Genomic DNA, 22,148 nt, shown 5'->3' with positions numbered 1-22,148 from the left:
AGATCTATGAACAAGAACTTTCAACTTTTCACATTAACATGAATGATAAAACAGTGGATAGTTCTCAAAACAAGAAGGTTGCATTAAATTGTGAAATGTTAGTAAGCAATCCTTATAACGTTTATACCATTAGCAGCGGCTAAAAAGATAGATCTTAGAATAACACAATGCAGAAGTCTGTGAATTCTTCTAAAGTGCTCAAGTAATGATAATCAACAGTTAAAATCAAGTAATAATGAACATATAACATGTAAAATTTACTGTCATTCAGAAATACGCTCATTAGATGCACAAGATTTTTGTTGTGGTGTATAATTCAAATATATCACGCCTTGAAACCAATTTTGTGACGTAATCGAAAGGAGCGAATAATTGGAGTCTCGAACAAGTTAATCTACTCAAAATCCTACTCCCAAAATCTCAACAAAATTTAATATGTTATCTCCAACAAACATATTTACCTCAATAAATGGTTTCTGATAGGAACAGAACAAAAGGAGCAGAAGTGGCAGTAAGGTCGACGTATATATGTAATTTGTATAGTGATATTGCTGTTGCCTTCCCTACTGTAGCTAACGAACAGGATTTCCTTCCTCTGTGAGTTCGGTTAGGAGCTGTACAGCATGAGAGATGAGGGAGGCGAGCGAAGCTTCGGTACAGGAGTATGCGAATTTTGGTTCGTAGAGGAGTGCGGGGGTTCTGTTCGCAGAGAGCAGATGAGCTTCGATCGGGCAAGGAAGAGGTGAGCGAGGACTTCGATCGAGCGCGAGAGACCAGCAAGAGCTTCGATCGGGCAAGGAAGAGGTGAGCGAGGACTTCGATCGAGCGCGAGAGACCAGCAAGAGCTTCGATCTGCGGGAGACGGGTGCGAGGTGCTGCGGCTTTGGTGCGGGGTGTGGGAGACGGGTGCGGGAGACCCTAGTGCCGATGGAAGGAATCGGGCGAGAGAGAGGAGCTCGGCTTCGTATGTTTGGCGGCAGAGGGAGGAGTAGTCGATCGTGAGAGTCCTCGGTGGAAACCGTCTCAAGCGAACAAACACGATCGAGCGGGAGAGGAGCGGGATCGAGGGAGGCGAAGCGAGCTGGGGGAGATGCGGAAGTGGGAGGCAAAGCAGGTCGTGGTCTTCGGATCGTACGCGGCAGAGGAAGGAGCAGTCGGACGAGTCGAGCAGGAGAGACGCTTCTTCGGTCGAGCAGAAGAGCAGAGGAGCGGGAGAGGGTCGCAGGGAGGAGGCGAGTGCGGGAGAAGTTTTTCGGCTTCGGTGCTGGAGACGGAGGCCGGGGGGAGGGGTCAAACAGGGGGTCTGTGGTTTCGGTGCGCGAGAGCGAGAGTGAAGCCAGGTATCCTTCTTTTTTTTTGAACAGGAGCGGGGCCGAATTAATCTAAGAAGCCGTTACATTGGCGGGGAATTAAAAGACTTCCTAATTCAGGGAGGATTAAATGGAAATATTTAATGCGGCATTAAATCATAAATTTGAATTTTAAAATTTGAAATTTGAAATCTGTGGGCTGAAGTAATTAACCCATGCTTAATCCATATCGAGCCTGAATCGAACCCGGGTCGGACCTGGGCAGAGTCCGGGCCCGCACACCATTAATAAAAAAAAGTGCATCGATTTTCGTGCAAACTGTGTGCGCGCGTAACCCCAGCAATATGGGTGTCCTTTCTAGCTAAATTCGACGTCCCGGACGCGTCGGCGCTGTCCGTTTTGTCATCCGGGGTCGTCCGGACGAGTTCGCTGACGGGCGAGTCGATTTAAGCCAAAATCGTGTGTGGTGCAGGGAGTGCGTGAAAAGCGGCGTTCGCGAGTAATCGAGTCACAAAGGGTTCACCCAAGGCTGTTGATCCTATAGGAACTCAATTTCGGGCCCTCTACATGTTGGTCCTTAGCCCTTACAACTAGAAGTTGAGTGCTCGGAACCACTCATGCGAGTTCTTCACAAAAATGAGTCAAGAAGTGGCTTGAAGTTCTACGGGAGGTGGGCTCCATTGCTAGTCCGCTAGGATTGTCAATAAGAACTCCTAAAGCTAGATCCTAGGTTCTAAGAGTAGAAGACTAAGACCTCACTAAAATGAGGTCAACAACCCAACATTCTTATTTAAGTGAAGTGAGGTTTCTATCATAATTGAAACCATAAGCCATGATCTCTATGTTTGAAAATTACTTAGTTACTACGGAGACAACCTAACCATTGCTCTAGATATCATATACGAAATATGAAACCTTAGGTTGTTCTTCACAGCTAGAATATCCAAATAAATAAATTAACTATCTGAAAATTAAATGTTAAAGTACATACCGAGTCTATCCCAGGAACAAGACCATAGATGTTTTCCAAGTTTTCAACAGCTACGTACTCTCCTTGTGAAAGCTTAAATATATTTTTCTTCCCAATAATTTTCAAGCTTCCATCTTTTTGCCACTCACCGACATCCCCTGAGCACAAATATTTAAAAAAAGAAAAAGAAAAGAAAAATGGAATACTTTAGAGATCAAGATTATCCATAAACAAAAAAGAAATAAGTTCGCATGATCAATACGAATCATGCAACAAAATGACAGACATTACTATAATCTAAATCAAAATCTTAAAGGCTTGTTAATTTGTTGGTTACACACAAGCAAAATAATGAAATATTTGAAAGAAAAGGATTACATGAGTAATATGTCAGGTCAAATTTCAATACAGTAAACGAAAAAAAATTGCTTATTTTAGCAGACAAAAAAAAATTATATATATAGTCAATCATATTTAGTAAATTAGGAGAGATTGTTTCCCTATATATAAGTATCCTACATGTAAATAATATAATTAAGAGAATTATTCCTTTCCAAATTAGTTCTCTACATGATATTAGAGATATAGATCTTATGGTAGCCACTGGACCTCCTGCCTGGTTGAATCCCTGTCCTACAGCCAATCTCCTCCCCACAGGCCCATTTTACTTGAGCGATACGTATTTTTACGTTTACAAACTAGTGACTATTTTAAACTAAGAATATATATATATATATATATCACTAGAAACACCATAAAATTAGGTTTAATCAACAACTTCAACAGCAAATTAGTATGTTTTATCACTACCAGAAGACAATAGGTTGCATCTCAGAGAATCAGACCTGTGTGAAACCACCCATCAATAAGAACTTCATTTGTCAGGTCATCCCGCTTATAATATCCTGAGAACAGAGTTTTTCCCCTGACACAAATTTCTCCCCTTGGTACATCTGAGAGGGCATCGTAATCCATTTCAGGAACTGATTCAAGACGTACATCAACATTCGGTACGGGTGGACCCACAGTTCCAAGCATTGAAATCTCATTTGGAAGTGATACAAATGTTCCAGCACAAGTTTCTGTCAGACCTACAAGGAAATCAGAAATATTACACTCAAAATAAGTCAAAAGTCATTCATGTTCATCATTCCGATAGCTGAATAAAACCAATATTTATTCAATGGTTGATATTTCCAATCGCAAAGAAAATAACAAAAATAACATAATTTGATCCATTCATATCAAGATATAGACTTCTCTTGGCATTATTGTTTTGTATTGTGCTGCCAACTAAAAGGGATGGCTATCTGGTAAATTCATGTCAAGATTGTTGTCGAGAGTGTTGTGAGTGTTATGATTGATAAGTAAACATTTTTGTGGCTAATATGAAATGATGGAACTGCTGAAATAAATATGAATATAAATTTAATAATTATAATGTCATCTCTCTCTCTCTCTCTCTCTCTCTCTCACACACACACACACACACACACACACACACAACACATGTGTGTAGATATATGTATTAGCTTGTTAATTATTTAGATAAGAAAGCTAAGGATCAAACATAGCCTACCATTATAAAAATATCGTTTTTCTTACACTTTCATACAACCAGATTTTCCCTCACAGATCATTTTTCAAACAGTCTAAAACTGTTTCTTCTTCAAGGAAGAAATGGAGCCATAGATAAGAGCTAACCTAGATCCATATCTACTAAATAAGATTTATTTCCTATAAGACTTTCTCTTAATTGCCAATCAGCAGTAAACTACAATCTCTTCAATAGTACAAGTCAGTTAATGCTGCATATTATCAAAGGGACTTATCTATTATGGATTCTTGAGTTACTAAAAAGTTTTTGTAGCCCTAACTCTCTTGCACTTAACAAGTTAATGCACATCAGCAATTAGAAAACTTCATGAAGCTCTGACTTTTAATTTTTTCTAAAAGTTCATGACACAGCTTTAGATATTACATATCATCTTTTGAGCAACAACAACAACAAGTCTTTATCCCACTAAATGGGGCCGGCTACATGAATCTATTTTTCCTCTCATGTCCTATTGAGTGTCATATTTTCATTTAATTCTAATAAATTAAGATCAATTTTTATACATCATGCCCAATTCTTTTTAGGTCTACCTCTACCTTTCATAAAATAAGTCAAATCTAAAACATCTACTCTCCTAACTAGATCATCAGATGATCGATTTTTAGTGTGACCAAACCATCCAAGACGACTCTCTAATCTTGTAAGCCACTGGAGCTACACCAATTCTTTCACGGATACATTGTTTTGCATTTTGTCTCTAAGTGACAAGCCACTCATCCACCTAAGCATTCTCATCTCAAAAACACTTAACTTAGTTTTATGCTTCTCTTTTCTTCTCTTTTAAACTCTTTTAAAGGCCAACATTTTGTGCCATAAAACATTGCAGGTCTGACCACCAAATTACAAAATTTTCCTTTAAGTCTAAGTGGTACTTTTCCATTACACAATAGGCCCGATGCATTCCTCCACTTCAATCATCCAACTTGAATTCTAGTAATAACATCCGTAATAACATCCTCATCTATATCCATCCTCATCTATATCACCATCACTTTGAACAATAAACCTGAGATATCTAAAACGTTCATATCTTTTAATAATTTGATTACCCATTGCTGCAACTCTGCTATTATATCTACTACTACTAATAAAATTACATTCCATGCATTCAATTTTAGATCTACTTAAATAAAGACCTTTAGAATCTAATGTAGACCTCCATAATTTAAGTTTTTTTTTTCTGAACTCTTTCTCTAATCTTATCCACAAGAAGGATACCATCAGCGAAAAACATACACTAAGGTACATCCTCTTATAAATGTTCAATACGAGCATCCAAATCTAAAGAAAAAAAATTTGGGCTTAAAACCGGTTCCTGATGTAGTCCAATTAAAATAGTAGAATACTTCGTCAATCCTCCTATTTGAACCCAAGTAACAACTCTAGTATAAATATCTTTAATGACTTGGAAATAAATCATGGTAATACCTTTCTTTTTCAGAACTCTCAAAAGAACTTCTCTTGGAACTTTATCATAATCTTTTTCTAAATCAATAAAATTCATATGTGGATCCTCCTTACTCTCTCCATACTTCTCCCTCAAACCCTTTAATAAATATATAGCTTCCATGGTAAACTTGGCCGATATAAATCCAAATTGATTAAGAGAAATCATTGCATCACGTCTTAACCTATGTTCAAATACTCTCCCATAATTTAAATGAAAGACATTTAATTTTTCTATACGTTGCACACTCTTATGCATCCTCTTTATTCTTGAAAATGGGGACAAAAATACTCTTCCTTCACTCCACAAGCATCTTTTTAGCTTGTCAAAAAATATTTAAAAAGTTTAGTATACCACACTTCTATTGGGATACCATCAGGTCCTACTATTTTTCCACCATTGATTTTCTTTAAAGTCTCATCTTCTTTTTTACTAAAATAACGCTAAAAATAAAAAGTTTTATTATTATTAACGATATTAAGATTGTTAAGGTGGATAAAATTTTCAAAATTTCATTAAAAAGATTATCAAAATGTTATCTCACCCATCTAATGTTGGAAATCTTCCTCTAAGAAAATCATTTTTTGTTTTTCATCTTATATACACTTTAATTGAATTAAATCATGTCATGATCATAACATGATAACATCGCATGTATCGTAAGAAGAAACAACTTACATTTATACATTCAATGCATATTCATCCACATTAAATGCATCAATGTCAACGTAGGATCATATGAAAACCTATAGTAGATTATCTTTCTTAATTTAGTATAATATTATTTCACCTGGCTTGACGAAACAACCCTACAACGAGTTTCCTCATGCTCGCCTCGAGCTTGCCGTCTCATATGAACAACCTGAAATTCGTAGACATTATATGAATTCATGAAATGTGGGCTCATATCGTGATTTAACCGAAAACATAACTTATTTGCCAAAAAATACCTCCTTGAATTAATAAATGACTCTTCAATTCAACCTTTGTTAATTATTAATAGTAAGTTCTATTAATTAATGAAAGATATTAAGAAATCGAGGAAGGTTTGCTCTCTAAGGCTTGCAAAACTGAATTGTGAACTTTATTAAAATAAGAAAGGAAAGGTATGTTTAAGATTTTATTAGTTTTCAAAATAATTAGCGGGATAAATATATATAATAAATGTTTATATTGGATTCTATAATGCCAAGGATTGAAGAACTGCATCAAAGGATCTAAAATCAAGGAGAGTTGTCACACCAATTACAGTGAGTAATTATTTTCTTATTAGCAATAAATTAATGATTTATTTAGAAGTTGCATTTCAAATTGATCAAAATGAACTAACAATATGATTTTAAAAAAAATATTTAATTCATATTTTGCGCTTTGAATGTTTGAAAGATGTCTCATAAATGGGAAGAAAATAATTGACATATGACAATACATTTAAATGATTTTAACTTAATATTAAATATTAAGTAAAGATTGATTCACCCCCAGATGATACTGGCATGGATGCGACGTACCTGTGCATGATAAAATAAATGAAAATGATAAATTTGTACCTTCAGGTGTAAATTTTTTAGGGTACCTACTGGTACAATTTTAATGATGCATTTGGGTATGACGATAATCCTGATATGGTATCTTAAAATTACGACAAAGGTTAAAAATTTAAATAATTAAATTGAAACATCAAGGGCTAATTGAAATTGAAAGCTTACAGTTTAATGAATTAATGAGTTACATTTATTTTGGTCATTCATGCATAGCATTCATATATTAATTTAATGCATAGTAATATTGTAATTACTCACTAAGTCGTGTAGACTTACTAGTGAATTTAATTATTTCTTTAAAAAATAACTATAAATTAATATGTCTGACAGGAGAAATTTAATTTATAGGATGAGGACTGCAACTGATGGAGATGTTATGTTGTGATGCGACTCTAGTTTTCTTTTTGTACTGTTTACTTCTGTGTAGAGATACTGTTGTGTGTGAATTGAGATGTTTTACTTGCAAACTATATTGTTTATGAATGATTTAAAGTTGGGGCGATTATATACAAGGCACCCGAAAACATTGCTATTTACTAATCAAGCACCCTCTTTCACCCATTTTTCAAATTCTCACTTAAATATCAAAGGTCATGATAAAACCCCAACCCATATTTTTCATTTTTATCAAATTCACAATGGTTTGATCGTGGCACGCGGCGTAAATGGCACGCGTAAATGCATCAATTTCATAGTTCAAAAAACCACCTAGGTGATTTATTTGTAAATAACAATGTTTCTTGTGCTCTGTATGTAATTATCCCTTTAAATTTTCATTTAGTGTATTTTGTGGTTTCTTTATAGTTCTTTTATAAATTGGAAATTATGAAATCCTATGGAACATAAATGAAATGTTAATACCGTTTGACCACAATTCCCGAGTTAGTTAATGCTAGGCCATCAGACCGTGTCGTAACACATACTGTCATTCTAGTATTATCATTATTGGTTTGATATTATTGGTGTGATTTTTGGATGAAGGAATTTGCAAGAATAACAGTTGATTATGTTAATTAAAAATCTAGTATTAATGTGAACATGAGAATGAAATTCATTTTAGATGGAAAAAGGAATAATATTCAAGTGATGGTATATCAAAATTCTGGAAGGATTCTTTGGAAAGCTTTAAGAAATGAACAACAAGAAAGACAGCACCATACAAGGTTGTACAACACATCATATTAAATACTTATGAAATGAAAACTTTAATAAGCTCTAATAGTATTTCAAATTTCGATGTATTTGTTATGTCATTAAAATAATGAAACTACTACCAACGCCATAGCATATTGTTCTTTCCATCCCCTCCTTACGAATTCACATTCAGCGCCTTACTAAATGGATCTAAAGAAGAATTGTATTCATTTTAATGATAGTGGAAATCACAAGTTTCATGCATCTTGGAATGTAGATTCATCGATTAACTTGTTGAAAATGATATAGTTTTTCTTAGATTTCCATGACAAATATCAAAATAATTAAATCTTGGAGTTGAATTTTTTCATGTTGGACAACATAATGAAAATCCTGTTATATTTTCTTTACATGAGACTAGCTTTATTTGCTACATGATCTTTCCTTCAACAGCTTTCAACGTTTTTCAAGACTATAACGTCAATGATTTACGAGACCATAAGAATTAGCAGTATGCAAGGCTATAGCAATCTACAAACCTTTCTTCCATTGGTTTGTTAACCTTTAGTTTAGCAAAAAATAATCTTTTGATTATTAGAACTGTGGGTTGCAGGGAACTTTCTTCCTACAGCACTTCTAGCATTTTGCTACAATGGCTCTTTCAACACAACCTTGCAGTACACAAGATTTTTGTCGTAATATGAAAATATTAAAAGCTGTATTGCCTGAAAAAAAAAATATGCAAACTTGCTTGCAAAAACTTATGTACAATGCGTTGAAATTATAATTGATCAAATCCTATGAGTTCTGGAAAGTTATTGTAATTAGATCATGTTGGGTTACATAAATAATATCCTTAAAGCATGTAATATTAATTGAATGGTTTGATAAAATTCAAGTTCTTCTTTCAGTACTTAATGAGTTTTGTTAGGTGTTGAATCTTTAAGCAATTCATAATCCTGAAGTTTACTTCTCAGGGTGAGTTTCCTTACAACGATATGGGCTTGGATCTTCTATTGAGTGATTTCTATCTTTGTTCTTTTTATCATTTTTTTAGTGATTACTGTGTAAGTGAGATTTTATTGAGTGTAATGAGCTGGATTATTTTATAATAAGAATCATGATCATTGCTGAAAATATATAATTATTATGAATTATTCTTTGTGAGATCTTTAGATTTTTTTTTTTTTTTACTATTACATCTTTATTTGAAATGAAAGAAGCATATTTGTTGTTTTTGCATTAATAGTCCCTAATTTTTGCTAAAATTGAGGGTTGGTATCTTATGTATGGTAAATTTTTTAATGCTTCATTTGTGCATCTCATATTAGGCTGTTGTGCATCTTATGCCTAGTTATTGTAACTGGTCTTGTGCCTCATTGTGCATCTTATGCCTAGTTATTTGTAACTGGCTTGTGCCTCATTGTCAATTACTAAAATAATTAGAAGAAAGCCCTATCCGGAAAAAAAAAAAAAAAGAAAAAGAAGAAAAAGACTATTCAAATCTTTTTGTGTTTATTTTGACTATATTAGTTGAATTATATGTGGAAGTGTAAATGCAAAACAATGAAAAGTTTGATACAGAAGAAACTAATAAATAGGAAAAAGTTACTCATCAAAAGTATTGCACAAAAATTTATTTTTAAGGCAGGCCAACAACTACGATAAAGTGATAAGTAGCAAATTTTAGTAGGAGTATGAAAGATGAAGGGTAAACGATGCACTCACAAAGAAAGACAGTGGAACTGATGCGTGAAATAGAGGAAAAAAATAACAAAATTAATATGGCTAGAAGTAGTTAAAAAGACTTGCATAAATTAGACATATCTTATGTAGCGCTCAATGAGAATAAATGAAGGGTTTGTAAAGCTAAATGCAAATACAAAGGATGAGCGCTCAACTTAAATACCATATGAATAGGGAATACATTACACTGGACAAAATAAGGCTTAACAATAAGGAAAACAAATAACACAATAGTGAATGGTATAAAGCAAGATTAGATTAAACTAATAGCATGCAATAAATTATCCAAAAACCTAAACAATAAAAATATTTGAGTGGGTTGCATAATTTATATTTACCGTAGCCTTGTAAGACGTGAGCACATGTCACAACTCGTAAAAAAGATTCCACATGAGTAGCCAAGGGAGCTGCTCCAGATAGTAGAATGCGAACCCTGCCACCTAATCCTTGTTTCACCTATATAGATAAAAATTTTAGATTTACAATGACGAGGATAATAAATAAGCATTGGGAAGTAAATAAATCTTATAAGACATTTTTGTGCATCTAAAGCCACCTTAGAAAAAACAACTTTGTCAAACAGCCCAGCCGCCTGCTCATGCTTATACCCTTTCTGCATGTTAGAAAGCTTACTGCAAATTTTCCATTTATAAATTTTTTGAACACAATGTTAGAAAAAGATACAGACAGAAGTGCCACAAGGGTAATTAACAGGAATCGCCAAAGAAAACAGAAAACTACATAGCATTAAAATAAAGGTATCATCAAGTACAAATTCAATTGATCATTAGCTTGAAGCGTAGAACAATAGAAAAGTGATGATAATTTATTTTTCTAATTATGGCCCCATTTGGTGAATAAGATACAAAACCTCCCATCCATTAGTGCACCATTTCTTGTGTGTTATGCAAATAAAATGTATCAATCTATGAATCACCAAAAAAATAAAAAGAGAGATTTCAACACAAGTTTATGCACATCATAGCTGATCACACATTCCATCAGGATCTTCACGTAATTATGAATACACAGGGAAACAGGGAGGATGGAATAAAGTTTTAAAAGTGAGATAATTTTTTTTCTTTTGAGTATGTGCAAACGAATTGCTAAAATAAACAAAACATGTGTTATAGCCTATGATGTAATTTCTTTTCAATATGGAGAAAATGAATCCAAACTTATATGATCATAAATGTTTTGAAACTACTAATACTTGAATTGACCTAAAGATGCATAGGCTTTCTGCTAAAGCGCTACAAAGCTTCCAAACAGCGTGAGCTGGAAAAAAATCTGGTCCATTTGACTTTTAAGAATTGGGGAGCTAGGTAATCCTGGTTCACTAAAAATGTAAAACATTAAGCCACCATATACAAATATTAAAATACTCTCATAGAATTTCCATTTACTCATTTTTATTATTCACCGACGACTTTATCCATTCATTATGAATACTAAAAAGAAATGAACGCCTTATTTTAGTTCACATGACTAAAAAATTTGAACATTCAAATAAGGCCATTATCCGATAACATATTCATAAGCCTACCAAAATACAAATAAGGTTATGGGCACCATAAAATACAGTTATAAGTAAATAATTAACTTAAATTTTGACAATTGAAAGATGATAGATGTTTGTTCAATAATATTTTTATTAAAGAAAATAACTTGATTAAAATGAAAATTAATCCAATTCTATCTTATACTTATGAAATGAGAAACTTTTGTTTGGGTTGAACAATGATTTCAAATATTCATCTCATCTTTAAGCAATGTTGCTAATGATATTTTATATATGTTATTACGATAACAATAAAATAAAAACGAGACTATAAATACAAATAAAAAATTAATTAATTAATTACTATTAAAAATTTACCCTATGTAACACCAAAAAATTACTTGTTTAAAGAGTTAACACAAACACATTAAAAATGAACTAACAAAATTCATGTAAAAGCCAATAATAGAAGCACATTAACTTAAACAAATTACTGAGACCAAAAGTTGATATTTTTTGTGATATTCAAAATTTGGATGCCCTCCAACCCACAACACACACACACAAACACACAGATATTTTGAAAAATAAACTGTTATGTTTCAATAAATAACAGTTTTTCATTGGGTTCGAATCATTAAATTGATTCATTAAAAACTTATATATATATATATCCGGTCCTGCCGATTTGAATAACCGGTCTGGCCTTCGCAACCTTGTTGTTTTTATATTTTCTCTGGTACGCCGAACTCTTTTTCTAGCTCTGGGAGTCCGCTTAAGCAAGAATTCTAGGGCTGTGAGGAGGTAGAAGACAAGTATGGATATCATAAAGACGCAGCAGATCTCATCACGTCCGATCGAGAAGGTCATTGTGCACCCTCTTGTTCTCTTGAGCATCATCGACAACTAGCCCCAAAAGCGAGTTGTCGGTGTCCTTCTTGGTAGCTCCTCCAAGGCCGTCGTCAATGTATCCAACAGCTACGCGGTGCCTTTTGAAGAAGATGAGACAGATTCAAGCATCTGGTTCCTGGATCATAATTATCAGGAGGCGATGTTATCAATGTTCAAGAGAATAAATGCAAAGGAGCATGTTGTTGGTTGGTATAGCACAAGCCCAAAGCTTCGTGAGAATGATTTGGACGTTCATGCTCTATTTACTGATTATGGCACAATCCTATCTTGTTCATTATTGATGTCCAACCTAAAGAGTTGGGAATACCTACCAAAGCTTACTATGCTGTTGAAGAGGTTAAAGAGAATGCCACCCAGAAAAGTCAAAAGGTTTTTGTGCATATGCCTTCTGAAATTGCTGCTCATGAAGTCAAAGAAATTCGAGTTGAACATTTGTTGAGGGATGTCAAAGATACTACTGTTAGTACTCTTGTTACAGAGGTTACGAGTAAACTTGCAGCGTTATGCTAGGCTTCGTGAGATAAGGGATTATTTGGAACTTGTAATTGAAGGAAAGCTTCCATTGAATCATGAAATTCTTTACCATTTGCAGGATGTATTTAATCTCCTTCCTAAACTGAATATGAATGACTTGACAAGGCATTTGCTGTGAAAACAAATGATATGGTGCTGGTTATTTACCTTTCTTCCCTTATCCGAAGCGTCATTGCACTACACAACCATATCAATAATAAAATGTTAAACAAAGAACATGAGACAGCCGATGATGTCAAACCTGTTGCTGTATCAAGTTCAGTAGGAAGCTAGGATTTATCTTTGGTAGATATCATCGCAAAGCATTTTCCGCTGGCTATATTTTCATTTGCGCAAAGTTTTCAGTGCTTGAATATGAAGAGGCTTTTTCGGTCTTAACATTTTTATGCGATAGGCAGCCTAAATCTTCAGTGATAGACAAGAGATGTTTACCTTGGCATTCATTTTTTCATATCTTTCCTCCAGTATTTCCTGACATTTATGAAATGTTTCATTTACTTGTGTTCTTTCTTTTTTTTTCCTTCTTTTGATTATATATTCAGTCAATACGTCTTATTTATAATACAAGTAATTATTGATGTGCCAATGGGTCGCGTGTTTGATGCCTGGTTGTATTTCTGATTCTAATATTCGTGTTGAAATGAATGTCATTTCCCTCAAACAAAAACGTATGTATGTATACATATTAAGCTTCTTTTTTAAGAAATTATAAACTTTAGCCACAAATATTGTTAGTCATAGATATATTTATTAAACTATAATCACAACAAAGTGCAACCGAAGTGAAAAATTTGATTAAAGTTTGTAATCATGCTTAGGCAAAGGTTGTTCAACTTAAATAAATCATGTAAGTACTTTTAAGTCGCTAATAAAGAAGTGAGTACTATTAAGTGAATCATTTAACGTTCATACAAGATTATAAATGTATTAATTAAGTTTAATTTAAGTATTTTAAAAACTGATATACATTTGTGAATTATAGGCTATTTATGTGAGGAGGCAAGCTTGAGGCTAGCCTAAAAAAAGCCTCGCCAGGAGACTGACCCAACAACCAACCAATGTGAAATATACAATTGCTAAAATAAGGAGCAAATTTCTATAGGACTAATTTTTGCTACTACTTATAACTAATTCTTTTATTACATGTTTGTATTTAGAGTTTCTTGCATATTGAGCATATCAGATTCAATTAGTAAAGTTTCATTCATGTGGATACTTGCATGCTTAATTTTAGTTCATAATATTATTATAGAAAAACAATATCAAGTATAATTGTTGATTATTACATATCACATTGTATCTCTAATGCACAATAATCGAGTTAATTCTTAACAAAATACATTCATGTTATGCAAGAATAGCTACTAAAAATAATTATAACAAATAAAGATAATCAAGAAAATATCATGTAATTTGTAATACATAAACACCTATATTGACGACTTAAATAGAATAACGCAGTAATTTTGATAAGATAAGCTTTGATAGAGAAATTATTGAATTTTAACCGTTGATAAAGTATGATGCTGGGATGACCAACAAGTTAGATAATAACTCAATGAAATAAAATATGTCAAAACCTATATAAATATAATATGATATCTTTATGACAAAGAAAATGAAAATAAAAGTGAAATCTATGCATATATGACATTACCTAGTGTTATGACTTAAATGACTTGTCAATAGTTATTTTATATATTGCTAATAACATTTACATTGATTGTTTATAAACATGATTTTTTACAAATTAAAATATTAAAGCATGTATATTTATTATTTTAATTGTTATTGATATTAATTACTGAATAGCATGCACATCACTTATTTGGCAATTTTTATCTTATTGAGCATGCAACTCATAAGATATTATATAAGTTTTCGAGGAGGAAAATGACTAGTAGGACAGTTAATCAGGTGTTATTATTTTGTATTGCAATTGAATTTATAATTTTAGTTTTTTATAGAAGATTGTGATACTTAATATAAATACTCTTTTGGTACAAATGATTTTATATTTAAAGTATTTTTTGAGGTTCCGTATTATATTTGACGATTATTAATATATTCTTCTTTACTTATATTTAAAATTAATGAGTGAAGAATTGAAATGTAGGGGTTTATTTTGTGATGATTTAATATGACTACTCCACTTAGTTGATTCTGATGAATACAAGTCATACGTATATATGAAAATTGAATCCGAGTGAGTCGCCCTCCTTTATTACAACTCTAGTTGACCTCAAGGAGTTGACAGAGGTGTCACACAAATTAAGTGGTATCAAAGCAATAATTTGAATTGTAACTTATAACAAAAATGTGAATGATTTATAAGTCAAAATATAGATGAGACTAAAATTAAATTGATTATTGCAGAGCTATCCACAAGGATTTTAAAGTGATTAATGCATGATATATTCTAATAATAATTTTATAGTTAAATATGCCTAAAAAGAAGTCGGAAAGAATAATGATCAATATTCCAAGCAAACTATTGAATTAGAGCTACAAGCAGAGGATACTTCTAACAGAAGTGGAATACAAATTATTAGAAATCAAGCTGGGTCCAATAAATTGCATGATGTTATCTAGTTGATCTCTCATATAGTGAAAACAATAGCTTTTATTGAAAAAGCATCTGCAAGCAGTGAGTCAAGATCAAAATTTGCTACCGAGGATGATCAACATTTCATGATAATTCAGACTTTCAAGCCACCAGCATTTAAGAGAGCAAATCATCAAACTTTTGTTGCAGACTGGTTACTTAAAATTAGGAATATTCTAGACGACATGATTTGTTTTGAGAATAGTAGAGTTGTGCTAACTATTTTTATGTTGGAAGTTGAAGTAGAGAGATGATGACAGTAACAACATAAGTCAAAAATTTGGACTGAAAGTCCTCTCTATGATTCAGTGGGATTACCTTCTAAGGATATTCTACCACGACCCGCCCTGGGTATGGAATTAACCAAGACAGGAATTAACGGTCAGATGGTGGAAAAAAAAATCCTCTGTTATCCTATTTCTATTACAAACAGTTTAATATTCAAATAAAGAAAACAATTTAATTAATAAATAAAAATTTATATATTTCAGATTGTTGTTTTCGTCTCCTGTACACATTAAATCATTTTATATTCATCTTATTCAAAAACTAAATTTAAAAAAATATTAAAGCAGCATAATAAGTTATCTACAGATAACCCAGGAGTGATCATACTTCCAAACTACAATAATCCAAAGAAAAGAAATTAATATATATGTTGGTCTTTCATATTGCTATAAGAAATCAATTATTATGTTGATCATTTATATTTCTATCAGAAATCTTATAATATGCTAATGCATGTATCAATGATCAGTACTCAATGAAAAATATTCTTTACTTTTTACTTTATACTCTTTACATACACATTTGTCTCACATTTATTTGTGTAGGATCACCATAAAAAAAAAACCTAACACACACTGGTTGATATTATCTCTTCAAGATAGCCATTAAAGATTTAAACATGACAAATGTCTGAGGTGGAAATGTCCTTACCCGCCCTAACCGATATTCTTCCATCAGCATGGCGGTTAGCGATCTAAACATCACAATTAACTGGGAGATAAACTCTGTCTGCTCGCCCATGATTAATATTTTTCCGTCAGCACGGTGCTAGTGATCTAAACATCATAATTCTTTGGGGTAATAAAAAAACATATACACAAACGAGTACACTGGCGTCCCCTACCTGTATCATTAAAAGGTGAACTCTTCCTCTTAACATGCACATATAAGCATTCATATATAAACTATTTAATTCTTCAAAACATACATTCTTCTGAGACATCTTTATTCATTTATTAACATGCATACTAACTCTAATGAGCAACAATTTATCATGCATATTTATGTTATCATGCCAATCTTGCGCATGCATATCTTGTATAATCATGTCTAATAATATGAAAAATCATTTGTAATTTAAATCTAACCGAGCTAGTGCATGCATGAAGTCAAACAAACATAAAAAATATTACTGAATTTTAGCAATATAATTACTCACCTAAGCCTAAATATCTCTCTTTCCCCCTTAACAATTTTGATTGATTTAGGCTCTGTTTGGGGCAGCTTATTCGCTGCAAAGATGTTTTGAAAGCACCACCTCACTGTTTGGAAACAGCGTTTGAGCAACTTATCCGAAAACGCAGTTGGTTTTCTACACTAAAAGTGAAATGCGGGTCAAACCATGCGGTCCGCGTTTCCAGATAAACGACTTATCGTAATATGCACAAGCTGTCCCAAATACACCCTTAGCCTTTAAACTTCTATCTTTAATATCTAATTACACCTGATATTAGTATTTACTATATAAATCAATATTTCAATTCAAGGAATTAACATCATAAAACCTCAAATACCTATAAGATTCAATTCTTATTGTTCACACACCACGCTTAAACTTGCACACAAGTCGTCTCCATATTCCTCCGCATCAAACCTTCCACTTACAACATCTAATTTAAATTCATAAACCGTAAATGTTAATATTATAATCTATTTAATTTCTTAAATTATATATTTTAATAACTCATAGAAACACATACACTTTATCTACATACATTAATTTAACGTATTTAAACTTATAAACAATTTTACCTTTAATAAGCTCGGCTAGCTGCCTTAGCCCACATGCGTGAGCTCTCTTCGCCCTCTCATTCGGTCTTGGTTTGAACCCAGAACAGTGCACGCGGAGGCTTTGACTCCCCTTCCTCCTTTGCTTTTGACCTCAACTCAAAAGCCATAAATCTGTCTCTTTCTATAATGGTTCTGCCACTTCGGGAAAGAGGAAAGGAACGGTCGAATGAAAAAATCAAAGAGAAGAAGAAACAATGAGTCGAGCAATGAAAAGATAAGAAGCGGGAGAGGAAGAAAGTGGAAAGCGGGAGAGAAAGCAAGTGATTTTGCCTATATAAGTTGCATACCCACTTACATGAGAACGATGCAGAAGGAGTTGGCGGCATCGAACACTTGTGCTGCTTGATCGAACTATGGAGTAGACAGAGTGAGGAGCTGAAGTCACAATCGAACAAAAGGGGGAAGAAGCCGCGGGCTGAATTCGAGCAAATCTAAATGATGTCGAGCTTTTCAGCAAATAACAAGACGATAGTAGAGAAAACTAGTGCAGGAGGGAGTCAAGCCAACACTGAGGATTGAAGTTGCGTGCGAGGAAAACAGACCCGTGCGTGAAGTTTGGGCTGAAGAAGCAAGTTTTCATTAATAATATAAATACACACTTGCACACGTGCGTGCACGCACACACATATAAACAAAATTATATAAATAATAAATATAATGAAAAGTTTAGCTAATGATATTAATTTAAATAATTGCTAAATTTGCAAATAATCAATAGAAATTAATTTTAGTAAAATGAATATCATATTTATGTTAGTGGGGGAACACTTAGTTACATATGCACGTATATGAAAAAGGATATTAATATTAATGTGTTTTAATTTACATAATTTTTAGACGGTAACTCATGTGACGATTTTATAAATACGAAATACAATTAATATGTTATTGATATAATAAAAATTTTTGAATAACATCAAATATTTATATAAGTTTATTAAAAAGTTTAAGTGACACACGTATTATTTTTCTTTCTTGTATTATTATAATTTACGAGCATTAGTGATCACTAGGTCGTTTAGCTCACAGTTTTAAACTAAATTTTCAGGTTTAACTACTTGATTAAAAGATAAGCAAAAGAAAAAAAATGTTTATAGAAGACGTGGATTACCAGTAAAGAGGTAAAGTTATATATATTACCTTAATTAAATTGATTAATGGTTCTTCCATCTGCTAATAGCAAATATTAGAAAAAAATAACAAAAATTTTATTCACGCTGTCCAACCATCCGTACGCGTCTTGATTATTTTCAATCTTTGAGCCAGGTCGTCACAAAAATGGTATATGAAAAAGGAGAACACTAATTATAGTGAACACCTCCTGATGATACTAGTAGAGAACACTAAAGTAGTCATGCACCTATATGAAAAAGAATATTGATATTAATTTTGATGTATCTTAATTGACATAATTTTTAGACGGTGATGATATTGATATGATATTGCTATAATAAAACTCTTTGAATAGTATCAAATTTTTATATTGATTTATTATAAATTTTAACTGACATGCATATTATTTCTTGTTTTCTTGTATTACTGCAGTTTATAAATACTGGTATTCATTGGCTCGTTTAACTTACTGTTGTTTTAAACTAATTTTTCAGAGTTAATTAGTTGATTAAAAGATGAGTGAAAGAAGGAAAAACTTATAAAAAACATGGACAAGAGGAAAAGATATAGATAGGTTGTATGAGAGGGCCTAAAAGAAGACCTAACTCACACAAAACAACACACACAACTCCAAATAAAGCAAATATACAAAAGGATAAAAAACCAAAAAAGCTACCAACGGACGCAAAAGTGCCAGAGACGTCCCACTTTAGTCCTCCCTCTGCCTCTAGTTCTAGGAAAGGAGCCGGCTAACAGATTGGTAAGGTGCGTACCATTACCCGAAGTAACCAAAGTATCGTCAATTAAATTCCTGAGCTCAAGTTGGTATTCATTCTTCTTCTTCCTCCTAAATGTGTAGACCTGTCATTCCTCATATGAGGATTGACTCATCTGATCAATTGATTATTTCAAAAGTGGTCGGATAGGTGTAGGCTGTTGCATCCCCATAAGCCTGAGTAACATTAACATTTTACTCAACCTGATGAGGCGGTAGTGAAGCAGAAGAAGTATTGTAACCTATAATATCGGGGATAAGTTCTAAAGCAGGTGGGGTTTGAAGAATCTCCCTTGCCCCCACGATAGGAGGTTCTAAAGATGGGGGAACTACAACATTGTGTGAAGATTAAATGATTAATATATTACCTACGAGGATAGTGACGTCTTTAGGGGTATCCTGTTGATGATCAATAGTGTCAATAACTTGGAGCTGAACAGGAGGAGCTGAATTCTGCCTCTGGAGGAGCGCTTTGCTTTATTGGTCTGAGATGGGGGTGTAGATGGTGGCATTTAGAACTGGAGTAGCCAAACATACGACAGTTTGAACAATAAGAAGGAAAAAACTCAATCACAATCTTTTGTCAATATCTATGTTGTTGTATGTCTAACCAAATCTCCTCAGAAGCGAATGAAGTGATGTCTCTTTCAACAAGTACTCTGGCTTTAGATGAGCGAGAAAGATCAAAAGTAGGAATGTCTGTTTTAAATAGCTTACCATAAGCTGAGGCAACATAGTACAACACTTTTTGAGTGAAATAACGAAATTTCATATCAGAGAGGCGAATCCAAATCAGAATGACTGGTGGTTCCGTCTGTGGGTCAAAATCCCCAGACCATTTCAGAATCTTCATTGCTCTGTTATCAATCCAGATAATCATTCTAGCAAATAAACACGTATAATCCTCTTCATTATTAAGTATAAGAGTGTGTCTTCCATCTAAAAGTCTAACTTTTCACTCCCCAACAAGGTGCATAAGCTCAAATTCCTTACGAATCAGCTCCATTTTGGGATGACCATATAAAAATTTTCGACCAAATTCAAACGACAGGAAGAAGCAAGTTGAATACATTAAGCTTCTGTAAAAAAGATAGCAGATTTTTTGATGTCCTCCTCCCACTCAAATGAAGGAGGAAAAGAACATGATTTAGGTGTACTTGAGGCTTGGGCACCCGCAAGGGCAACAACATACGAAGTCATCCCAATAGAAGAAGGTGCAGAGAGCAAATTACGAAACCAAACAAGGAGCAAGGAGCGAAGGAAATCCCCTCTGTGAGCTGCAGACGAAAATAAAACCAGCTAGCGACACAACAAAAGAACCAGCTAACGCAGCTAAGAGACGCCCCCGAGCACCACTTCTCGGGACGACGAAGAGCCGCAAAAGCCCGCGCCCAGACGTCCCTCAAAAGCCGTAGCAAGTGAGAGCCGCTGAATCAGGAAACCCGCTGAACAGACGCCCCGAGCCGGACGACCTATCGAGAGAGTCGTTGAATCGGGACGACGAAACAGAGCCTCTGCGACAAGACTGGCGACGAAGACAAAAGGGACAAAGACGACACAGTTAGACAAAAATGCAGTGAAACAGAAAAAACAAGGATCGTCATAGGCGAACCCTAGCAGTGCGAGAGCGAGAACGAAAACGAGGATCTCCATAAGTATATATATATTCAAGCATGACACCCGTCCCACACGATAACCATCACATATAAAAGATTCCAAAAAAGAATAAAATACAAAAAAAAATACAAGATGGCTAAATAAAAAAACAAAAAATGCCAAAAAAACATAGTATCAGGTAGCTAGAGAGCGACCCAATTTTCTTTTGTCTCTACCTCTAGTTCTAGGAAAGGAGCCAGATAATAAATTGATAAGATGAGTGTCATTGTCAGTAGTGACCAAAGTATCATCCAATAAGTTTCCAAGCTCGAGTCGGCCTCCAGTCTTCTTCTTCCTACTAGAAACTAGAATAGACCTGTCATTCTTGTCATTCTTCATCCAAAAATTGTCTTGCCTGATCAGTGGATTGATTTAAAGTGTGTCGGACATCTGTAAGATGTTGAACATTAGAAGTAACCGCTTGTTGTACCACCTGATCTTTGATTGAATTAAAGAAGCACTCTCGTGTGTCTTGGCATGTAAGTGTGTCTTTTTCAATAACATTGAGTGGTATAAGCACTTTTATATCTGTACTTGTAGTATGATGTTCTTCATCAGGAACTGCAAAGTTGGGTAAAGGATCGATTTGCACCTTTTCAATAGGGATGGTAGGTGGCTGATCTTTAGCGATATCCAAAACTTGTCATGTGGTAGCTTTCTCTCCAGATGTAATAGATATATTCAGAGTAGTGGGATTAGATCCATCCTTATTTACTTGATCTTTAGATTTCAAATTAGGATAAAACTTATGACATTTATCAAGTGTATGCCCAAACATCTTACAATGAGAACAGTATGGCGATCTATTCTTCATGACGATTTGTTGTCAATATCCATTATGAGTTGTGCCCAATCAGACTTCCGTAACGTCAGATAAAGAAATATCTTTTTCCACAAGTATTCTGGTCACAGAAGGTCTGGTTAGGTTGAAAGTCGGTGGATCTAGCTTCATAGGGTCTCCAAGTATGACCCCAATAGAGTAAAGAACCTGATGATGAAAAAAGTGCAGTATGAGACGTGGTAGACTGAACCATATCGGCACAGTAGGATGTTCATGATTAGAGTCAAAATCTGGAGACCAATTGAGTAACTTCATTGATTTACCAGCAATGCTAAGATATTTTTTTGGAGAAAATCCGACTGTAATCTTCAGCCACGATTAATTGGATCAATACATGTCTTCCATCCATGAGCCCCACTTTTC

At 33.8% G+C, this 22,148-nt stretch overlaps 1 protein-coding gene and 1 pseudogene across 1 annotated transcript in view; one reads left to right on the top strand and one right to left on the bottom strand.

Moving 5' to 3' along the window:
- The window catches only part of LOC110019813 (long chain acyl-CoA synthetase 4-like), an 80,361-nt gene that overhangs the window by 6,231 nt on the left and 51,982 nt on the right, over nucleotides 1-22,148 (bottom strand). The window contains exons 13-16 of the mRNA XM_020717653.1: nucleotides 10,326-10,401; nucleotides 10,108-10,225; nucleotides 3,126-3,371; nucleotides 2,302-2,438 (exon numbers count right to left, since the gene is read on the bottom strand). Coding sequence (XP_020573312.1) covers nucleotides 2,302-2,438; nucleotides 3,126-3,371; nucleotides 10,108-10,225; nucleotides 10,326-10,401 — 577 coding nt within the window. The remainder of the gene's footprint in view (nucleotides 1-2,301; nucleotides 2,439-3,125; nucleotides 3,372-10,107; nucleotides 10,226-10,325; nucleotides 10,402-22,148) is intronic.
- LOC110019814 lies at nucleotides 11,733-13,366 on the top strand (annotated as a pseudogene).

Source organism: Phalaenopsis equestris, unplaced genomic scaffold (genome assembly GCF_001263595.1).
Source record: "Phalaenopsis equestris unplaced genomic scaffold, ASM126359v1 Scaffold000080, whole genome shotgun sequence".
NCBI classification, from domain to species: Eukaryota; Viridiplantae; Streptophyta; class Magnoliopsida; order Asparagales; family Orchidaceae; genus Phalaenopsis; species Phalaenopsis equestris.
Note: the sequence above shows the minus strand (reverse complement) of the source record. Positions and strands in the feature narration are given on the sequence as shown.